Source organism: Myxine glutinosa, chromosome 7 (genome assembly GCF_964187855.1).
Source record: "Myxine glutinosa chromosome 7, kmMyxGlut1.1, whole genome shotgun sequence".
Lineage (NCBI taxonomy): Eukaryota > Metazoa > Chordata > Myxini > Myxiniformes > Myxinidae > Myxine > Myxine glutinosa.
Window position 1 is genome coordinate 97,608,418 of NC_136267.1, and position 9,786 is coordinate 97,618,203.

Consider the following 9,786-nt stretch of genomic DNA (forward strand, 5'->3'; position numbering starts at 1 on the left):
AGTCTTGCAGTATCCCCATAAGAGGGTTGCTGGCAGATCTTGTGCGACCTGTAGGAATATTTGGGGGACAGATCATAAACAGAGCTGGGGGAGCTAGGTCGGAGAGGAGTCGGTAGACAGGAAGACCACCAACCTGCCTGCGGTGATCGAGTGAAAGGCCCTCGGAGTTAGCTTCATCGCGGGAGATTCCAATGATTCTGAAAGCTTTGGTTTCAACAGCGTGAAGCTGAGCTAGGTGTGAGGCAGGAGGACCGGCCCAGAGGGGAGAACAGTATTCCATTGAGCTGTGGATGAAAGCCTTGTATGTGGTGAGGAGCTCAGGTGTGCCAAGGAAGGACTTCACACGATGGAGGATGCCCAGTCGGCGAGTGGCTTTGGAGGCCAGCATGGAAATGTAGTTTTCCCAGGAAAGTTCATGGCAGATAGTGAGACCAAAAAGCTGAGACCCAAAAGCTTGAGTGACGGAACTTCTTGGAGAGGATTGTTCAGAAAGTAGATGGGAGGGTTGTTTGTCCAGTCGGTCTTTTCGGAGAGAAGGCTTAAGATCCTGAGGTCTTGGGTTTGAGCCCGTTGTGCCATTGAAATAACACCATGTAGGTTGACTCAGCCTGTCATCCTTCCGAGGACAGCAAAAAGAGTACCAGATGACTGGGAACAAGGGGCACTGCATCAGCGGCATAGCTGCACTTCCAGAAAAATGATGCAACAGCAAGTATGCCACCGGTAAAACAAACAAGCCATTATTGGTTTTTATTGCAATTAAAAAAATCAAAAAAGATATTCAGGAAAAAGAAAGGCAGTAAAGAACAAAAAGGAAAAACTTCCCAACATTGTTTTGATGGAAAATCAACTTCAATAAATGTATCAACCAATGTTCAAAAATAAAACCCTAAACTTTACAAACCAGCACTCATTTAGGATTTCTTATCTGATCCATGGTGAACTGAAGCAATGAAATAACAAAAGCACATCATAAGTTGTAATCAAAGTAATTCTCACATTGAAAGGTTCTCGTACTAATTCAGCATCACGATTTGGTTACTCCATATTAATTTCGCTAAAGTTAATTTACCATCCCAGTGTTCCATTGAATAATGCACTTCACAGGAATGCTCACAAACCCATCACGGCTTTGCGTGAAAGCAGCAGCACAAGGTAACAAAACCAAAGACAAGACAAAATGGTGGCTCAGGCACTAGTGTTGGAAAAAAAAAAATAGGTCTAGGCAACATGGCTTAAACGGAACATCTGGAGGGGTTTTGCTCGATTCAATCTTTAATCTCTGTGTGGCGGAGGTATGGCTTCCCGGAAGGTAGCATTGTTACTTCCACGTCATTGGGGAAATGCTTGGCTAGAGCGTCTGGGCCTACATTTGGTGGAATCATCACTCGCTCTCCAGGCTGCAAACCAGAAAGAACCACACACATTTTTTAGTATTGAATTATCTATATTCTACACAACTCATATCTGTGTATCTTAAAAAATATATTAATTGGAAAAAATCCACCAACACCACACTCCCCAAAATACACTTACAAATGAGATGTTCACAATACAGTAGTCTAAAATTAGCGTGGTCTAAAATGTGGTCTAGAATTGGCTCAGTGGTCTAAAATTAAAGGTTAGCGTTGATCAGAATCGGATGTCAAGATGGCTCCCCGTCATCCTCCAGTCTTCTACGCAATCTTCCATTAGTACAGTTAAATATCTGGTGTGCTTTCATTACACCTCAACATGGAGGGCACACGTGTTAGTCAAAGCCCCTCACACATGCTTTTACAACATTACATGGCATATGCACGAATGTTACCTCTGCGTTGCGGGAGCGCATGCATGCGATGATGCGAACCGTGCGGTTGGAGGGAGCGGGGCGGGGGGGGGGGGGGGGGGCCGGCACCCAGCCATCACCACTCAGCCTGGGACCTTCAGAGAGCCAGCGCACGTATGCGTACACACAACCCCAGGACATCCTGCTAGCACTGCACAGCCGCAACGACCTTTGTGGGTCTTCACACCAACTTGATCTGTGCCTCACAGCACTTCACAAGGAAGGCCTGCGCATTCTATACTTTTGTCCATTCTCTCATGCATCTTGTCTCCCCGAATGGAGTTTGCTTGTGTTAAGATAACAGGGGATTTGTACCGTTCCCTCAAAAGGGTTGTTCAGGTTGCCTCCACTATTTTATTGCCATTTCCACTTCCTGTGTCCCCATCCTCATTTATTATACCTGTTTCTTTTAAAACCCGTTGGTGTTTATTACCTCCGCCACCAAAGGTGGATGGAGGTTACGTTTTCACCCCTGTCTGTCCGCCCGTTTGTGAACACAATATCTCAAAAAGTTGTGGACGGATTCGGACGGAATTTGGCAGAGATGTAGCGTATGTGACCAGGACGAAATGATTAGATTTTGGTGAAGATCCGGATTCGGATCCGGCTACTAGAATGTTTAAGTGATTCTTCACCATTGGGAGATAGGGCCAAAAACGATACATAGCAGAATATCTCAAAGTTGTGGACGGATTTGGACAAAGCTTGTTGGACAGGTTGTGTGTGTGAAAAGGAAGAATTGATTCGATTTTGGTGAGGATCCAGATCCGGATCCAGCTAGTAGAATTTTAAAGTGATTCTTCACCATTGAGTGATATGGCCAAACAGGCGGAGGTGTGATCTCCACTGAGTTCTCGTTCTGAGCTCCGTTCTCTTCCTCTGGTGTAACCAAATCCCCCGGTTAAGACAACTGAGCACGTTGAAACCACAACGTGGTTAAGGTAATAAAACAAATGTCTGCGCACCGCAGGTTTGCAGCCTCCGCTTGGCATCTTGGGAGTTCATAGCCGGGGGCTCTAATCACCCTTTGAGGAGGACTCGGCCTCATCCGAGTGAACTACTATATATATATATTTATATAAATAATATATACACTGCTGTGCCAAAGTCTTAGACACTTTAAAGAGTTACAATATACGGATGTTATGAGCATCAACAATTTACTTAAAACCTCCATTATTGTTTTCTACTATTATAACATGGACTGTTATGACAGCAGCAAGTGGGCAAAAAAAAAAAAATTATATATATATATGTTGTGACCACAGTGCAGTCATTCTTGTTAAAAGACTGAATGGTGGGTTAATGTGTGGGTCTGTGGTTGGCTGTGAAAATCGTGCAGTGTTTCCTAAACAATCATGGACCCAAAGGGCCATAGAACTTCGTTCAATGAAACTACTTGATGTTGATACGAAAGTTTGACAACCACGTTTTACAATCGTTTATGAAATTTGAATCAAGAACTAGTCTTGCTCATGAAGGCAATTGTCAGTCCGTGTCGGCATTACAGGTGAAACAATGGATGGAAACAGAACTCAACCAAACTGCCGTTGGAAGGAAGGAGATGGTGACGTTCCAGATGTTAACCCTTCATCGGGGCAAAAGAGGAACCCAACAACGGGTTAATACCCGAAATGTCAGCTCCTTGCTTCCCATGGCAGTTAGCATCCGTCCACGATGGAACTCGAGTTTGGTTATCCTTAAAGACCGATTTATTATCACCGTACAGACCAACCTCGGGCTGTCGTGTGTTGCCCCTCGGAGCATTTGCCTCCTGATGCTGTGCCCAGGTTAAAATCCCATCTGATTTATCCGCTGTATCCTGATCCTATTTCGTCATCCATATAATGATTTGTAGCAGCTAATCAACAAGCTTCAGACTATAATGTTCAAAATAAACTTTTCCCTTACTTTATATTCGTGTTCGATTCCAATCCTTGAAGCACAAGTTCATATAACATTACAATCCATTGAATCAACAATTCCCGACCTGCTCCTCTCTTATAGCAACACCTGCCTGCTGTTAAACATAATTGGTGTAATTTGCCATTTAACTTTAACCCCCATGACAGATGGCAAACTGCAGTACATCTTTCCAGAAATCAGAGTCTGTTACATGATATATATACAATGGAACAAACCACACGTGTTAAAGAAAACCCAAGGGAGCTCCTGGTGTGCACAGAAGCGAGTGCCAAAGATAATCACGGGACCAACAGTACAAAGACAGGCAAGTCAAACAAATGGCAAAGAAAAAGACAGCGGAAATTTAAAAAAGACCAAAATCTATTTAAACGAAATAAATGAGCCAAAGTATTTGGGCAAAGCTGCAGATGACAGTCCAGGTAGGCCTTGGCATACCTTCCAGTCGACAGGGGTTGCGCAAGGCAGACGTCGAGTGAGCTGCAACGAATCGATCACTCGCAAAATCTCGTCAAAGTTACGGCCGGTTGAAGCCGGGTAGAGCAGAGACAGCTTCAGCTTTTTATCTGGTCCCACAATAAACACCTGTTGTGAATCAACAAATGATTTAGTCAGCACAATGAACCGCCAAATCCACATAGAACATACTACCTGAGCACATCAATGATTGTTCTATCTCTTTTTTGGGTAGATGGAGATTTGGGGGTTCATATGACTGAATATAGGGACCTGTTCCTTATATTCAGTCATTCAAACCATTCCTGTCCTCTTATGGTATACACTCCTCCTGCTCCCCCTCACACTCTCCTCCTGCTCCCCCTCACACTCTCCTCCTGCTCCCCCTCACACTCTCCTCCTGCTCCCCCTCACACTCTCCTCCTGCTCCCCCTCACACTCTCCTCCTGCTCCCCCTCACACTCTCCTCCTGCTCCCCCTCACACTCTCCTCCTGCTCCCCCTCACACTCTCCTCCTGCTCCCCCTCACACTCTCCTCCTGCTCCCCCTCACACTCTCCTCCTGCTCCCCCTCACACTCTCCTCCTGCTCCCCCTCACACTCTCCTCCTGCTCCCCCTCACACTCTCCTCCTGCTCCCCCTCACACTCTCCTCCTGCTCCCCCTCACACTCTCCTCCTGCTCCCCCTCACACTCTCCTCCTGCTCCCCCTCACACTCTCCTCCTGCTCCCCCTCACTCTCCCCTCCTGCTCCCCTCACACTCTCCTCCTGCTCCCCCTCACATTGTCGTCCTGCTCTCCCAGTCCCTATTATCCCGCTACCCCCACCTCTCCGTCCTCTTTTCTCTTCTCTCCCTCCTCCTCCCCCTACCCCTCCCCTCTCAATATTGCCATCAGTGAGGTGACCCTATGTTGCCTGGCAACACCAGGTACCTTTGCTAGTTGCTGATATATACTGTTTTTTTTCTTTTCTTCTTCTTTGTTCAGCTTAAACCCTGATTAGGTGACAATGGTAAAAGGTTGTTTGAGCTATAATTACATCTGTTTTCACCACAAATGTACAGATCGACCATTGCCAAAATATTACTTCTAAACTGACATTTTAAAAGTTGATAATCACCAAGTGTCAAACTGCTGTGTCGTTTCCCAAATCAAAATGGTTTTTACCGGGTGGCAAGCATTACTCACACAGCGGGCCGTGAGTGGCATCCCAGTGCGATCCCTCTCGATAGGATCCAGCATGCCAAGCTGAACAGCCAGGCGACGGTTTGGGTCAGCCAGGATTGGGTATGGCAAGGAGCCATCAGAGGAATCCCTATATGCCTGGATATCCTGCAGGTTCAAACGGGGAGTAGAGTTCGGAGGGGGCAAACGAAAGATAACCAGACTGGTAAACTGGGGAAAACCTGAAGACAATTCTGTAGAAAACAAAAAAAAATACAAAAATTAATAAATAATCTGATGGTGGATGCCAAGGTAAAAATCAAAGTAATAATCCCCTCCCCAACAACATCCACCTCGTATTATACAGGGATCATGTACAAATCAACAATATATGGCACAATTGATGCGAGGGCCATAACGTATGTGATCATAAGGGAACACCAAACATATAGGTAGCAATACTGAGACAAACGGTGTTACGAGCACAACGAAGAGTCATTGGCAATCGTGCGCCGTGCCTTGGTCCAGGCCTCGTGATCCTGAACAGAATCGATGGAGAGTGCAATCATCTTGACGCCACGTCGTTCAAATTCTGGTGCGAGCGAGGCTGCACGAGCCAACTCCGTGGTACACACCGGGGTGAAGTCAGCGGGGTGCGAGAACAGGATCCCCCATCTGCAAGCATAGAAGTACTTAGTATAGGCCTGCAAAACCTGCACCAACAAGTGGAAATACTAACTTTCATTACAGGCAGTTGGTGCTTGTGCAAGAACCAAAAAGTAAGCAAATGATAACCAGGAGTCATGACCAACTCAGGATTGTAAAACTTTATAAAACCTTTATCTTAAATAAATATAAAACGACGAATTAGTGGATTACACTGTACATCTTTGGGACCATTGGGACCAATCTCAATATCACTTCCAAATCTTACTCAAACGTTTTTCTTCCTATAATGATGAGAACAGCCTGGTGTTGGCTTAGCGGTTAGGGTGCCGGCTTGGGATCCTAGGATCCTGGGATCCTGGGTTTGAATCCCGGTCGATCGCTGAATTAACGCCAGGGGGGTTGACTCGGCCTGCCATCCCTCCGAGGTCGGCAAATTGAGCACCGGCTTGCTGGTAATTCCCTGTGTGGCGCAAGAGGCGGCTAACAGGGTTGGTGGCAGGAAGAGCATCCGGCCATAAAACATTGCTTCAAAAAGGGGACCACGGTGCCCAAAAAAGGCGAACCCCTGCTATGCGGGGAAAAATGGCCTCTAAAGTTGGTTCTTCTTCTAATTATAATGATGAAAACAACATTACATCTCACCACCCGCTCATCAATCACCTGATGCCCCCTCTTGGGAGGGTACTTAACACTGGGCCTATGATGCTTGTCCCAAAGGAAGACAGTAGTTGAAACATTGGACATAAACCTTGCCTACTGGGTTCGTGTTACATTTTGGTGAAATTAAGGTGAATCTTCCAAACTATATTTAGATTATGCTACGTAGCTTGAAGCAAAATGGCAAAATGTTGAGAAAAACTAGAACGACATTCTTCGATGTTGCGACATCGACCGATACTCCTCCACCCACATTATCACATAATCATCACATACTTGTACCAAGTTTGGTTTAAATCCCATGAGCTGTTCTCGGTTATCACATTTTATTCGTGGCACGACGATTTGATGCTGAAATCGAATCGGTTATTCTTTGCATCATACATACTTATACCAAGTTTGGTCAAAATCCCATCACTGGTTCACAAGTTAGCTCAGTAACAGAATTTTTACCTACCAGGACCTTTGCCCTCAACCCCATAATCGAATCAGTTCATCTTTACGTCATTATGCATACTTGTACCAAGTTTGACTCGGATCCCTTCGGCCGTTCTTAGGTTATCACGATAACGAAAACCTATCATGGACGGACTCACGCACAGACAGACAGCCGGCTAGACAACCCGAGACGCACAATGTCTCCAGCGACTTGGTCAGCGGAGGCCTAAACAATGCCTTTTCAGCATTTCTTATGTGGAGCTGGAAAAAAAACTCCAGTACTTGCAGAAGATTGTCGTGATGGGTTACCACCAGATAATAGGAGCCATGTGACTCATTTCGGCAAGCGACTTTACCCTTCACCTCCTCACTTGCAATATACTCAATCCCATATAATATGTAGTGACTGGTTTCACATAGTTCAAGGCCAACAAAGGAATTTTGAGCCATAGTTAAAATAAGATTTTATCAAGTAGTAGTTCACAAAGGCACGCTAACTAATGTTTCAGGTGTTTGCCCTTCATCGGAGCAAGAGAGGTCCGACACTACGCCAAATAAATAACACCTGCAACAGCAGAATCTTAAGGTGGTTAGCGTACCTGTCACTTTTGAGTTGATAAAACCTTTCATTCAAATGTAACCCACCATGCCTGGCTTTGCTTTGACCAAAAAAAAACCTAAAAAGTTCATATTTACTTTCGGCAAATTTGTCTTCTAGCTCACAGTGCCGGGTAATCCATCCGCACGTCTGCAAACTTCAACATCCCACGTGAAATTGTATCAGCGATTATTGGAGCAAAATGAATGATAAAGAGGAACCTTATGGAGATCTTAACCCAAGATAGGTGTACGGTGTACCCCTGGGTATATCCATTTGTACAGAATGGGTATACCTGGGGCCATGGGTTCACCTATCTTGGGTTAAAAACCATCATGTCGATGGAAGTGAAGGAAGTCCTGCAGATGTTCCGGTCTGCATTATGGATAGCACATGGTAAATTTGGTGGTTGGTGCAGCATGGAATGCTCATGCAGCGGACTATCCCGGGGAATATGAATACAAACGAACTGCAGTTTGTTAGTTATCTGGGGCTCTGTGAAGATCCTCAAAAGTGCCCTCGAAACAAAACTTTTAAAACAAGAAAAATAAGAAAACGTCAACTTGGTCCATTAATCATGATCCCGACTGAAATGGAGGTGGATATTTCAAAACTGGTTTGTCTCCATTCCATATCCTGAAACCCACCAACGTGTGGAGATAGCAGCCAACAACAATAATGTACACACACACACACACACACACACACACACACACACACACACACACACACACACACACACACACACACACAGTGACACACACACACACACACACACACAGTGTGACACACACACACACACACACAGTGACACACACACACACAGTGACACACACACACACACAGTGACACACACACACACACAGTGACACACACACACACACAGTGACACACACACACACACAGTGACACACACACACACAGTGACACACACACACACAGTGACACACACACACAGTGACACACACACAGTGACACACACACACACAGTGACACACACACACACAGTGACACACACACACACAGTGACACACACACACACACACAGTGACACACACACACACACAGTGACACACACACACAGTGACACACACAATGACACACACAGTGACACACACACACACAGTGACACACACACACACAGTGACACACACACACACACAGTGACACACACACACACAGTGACACACACACACAGAGAGAGACACAGAGAGACAGCCAGAGACAGACAGACAGACAGACAGACAGACACACACACACACACACACACACACACACACACACACACACACACACACACACACACACACACACACACACGTAACAAAACCTAAAACCGCAGAACAAAGTAAAAATAAAGTGCTCAAAAAGTAGTTTTTTCGGTTCATTTTCTTTCGTTTCTTGTTCGTTTTCTCGGTCAATAAACGAGGGACTCACGAGTCTCCGAGCCAATCATGGAAGGTGACGTGTCCTTGGGTGGATTCTGCCTCAAAGTTCGGGAACACGTCTCCAAGAAGAATACTCATAATCACAACGTCCGCGCAGAGTACACAGATGAAAGCGAAAAGAACCACGACCGATTAAAGCAACACGAACTCGAAAATGTACAAACGCAGGTGAAGCAGGAAGCAGACGACACCACGACGTGCCGGCAAGAGCGCAAAAGCAGGGCCACGTGGTTAGCTTTAGCCACGCCCCCAAACCCAGCAGCCGTTTTTGCCGCTTGTCATTATGTTCGGATTACGATTGTGATACACACATTTATTATTATACATTTGGGGTATTACCAAGCGATGATTCGTCAATAAACAGGATAATCTGATGAAATTTATGACGGTTGTTGCCTTTTATTTATTAAACGCTTGGCTTCCGTATTTATATATATATATATATATATACTGTATATATATATATATATATATATATATATATATATATATATATATATATATATATATATATATATATATATATATATATATATATATATATGTATATATATATATACAGTATATATATATCTATATATATATATATATATATATATATATATAT

General features: G+C 44.7%; 1 protein-coding gene across 1 annotated transcript; it reads right to left on the reverse strand.

Annotated features, from left to right (window-relative positions):
• Nucleotides 1-735: 735 nt before the first annotated feature.
• Nucleotides 736-9,479, reverse strand: PRDX6 (peroxiredoxin 6). The gene is made up of 5 exons (XM_068122779.2): nt 9,169-9,479; nt 5,888-6,044; nt 5,394-5,537; nt 4,190-4,336; nt 736-1,400 (listed from the first exon to the last, which is right to left on the reverse strand). The coding sequence occupies exons 1-5, from the start codon at nt 9,255-9,257 to the stop codon at nt 1,269-1,271; spliced, it is 669 nt and encodes a 222-aa protein (XP_067978880.1). The 5' UTR covers nt 9,258-9,479; the 3' UTR covers nt 736-1,268.
• Nucleotides 9,480-9,786: the final 307 nt, after the last annotated feature.

Coding starts and splice junctions, on each gene's coding strand:
- PRDX6 (XM_068122779.2), bottom strand. CDS start 9,257: ATGAGTATTCTTCTTGGAGACGTGTTCCCGAACTTTGAGGCAGAATCC. Junction 6,045..9,168: donor CATGATTGGCTCGGAGACTC/GTGAGTCCCTCG, acceptor CTATGCTTGCAG/ATGGGGGATCCTGTTCTCGC. Junction 4,337..5,393: donor TGCCACTCACGGCCCGCTGT/GTGAGTAATGCT, acceptor GATTCACAACAG/GTGTTTATTGTGGGACCAGA.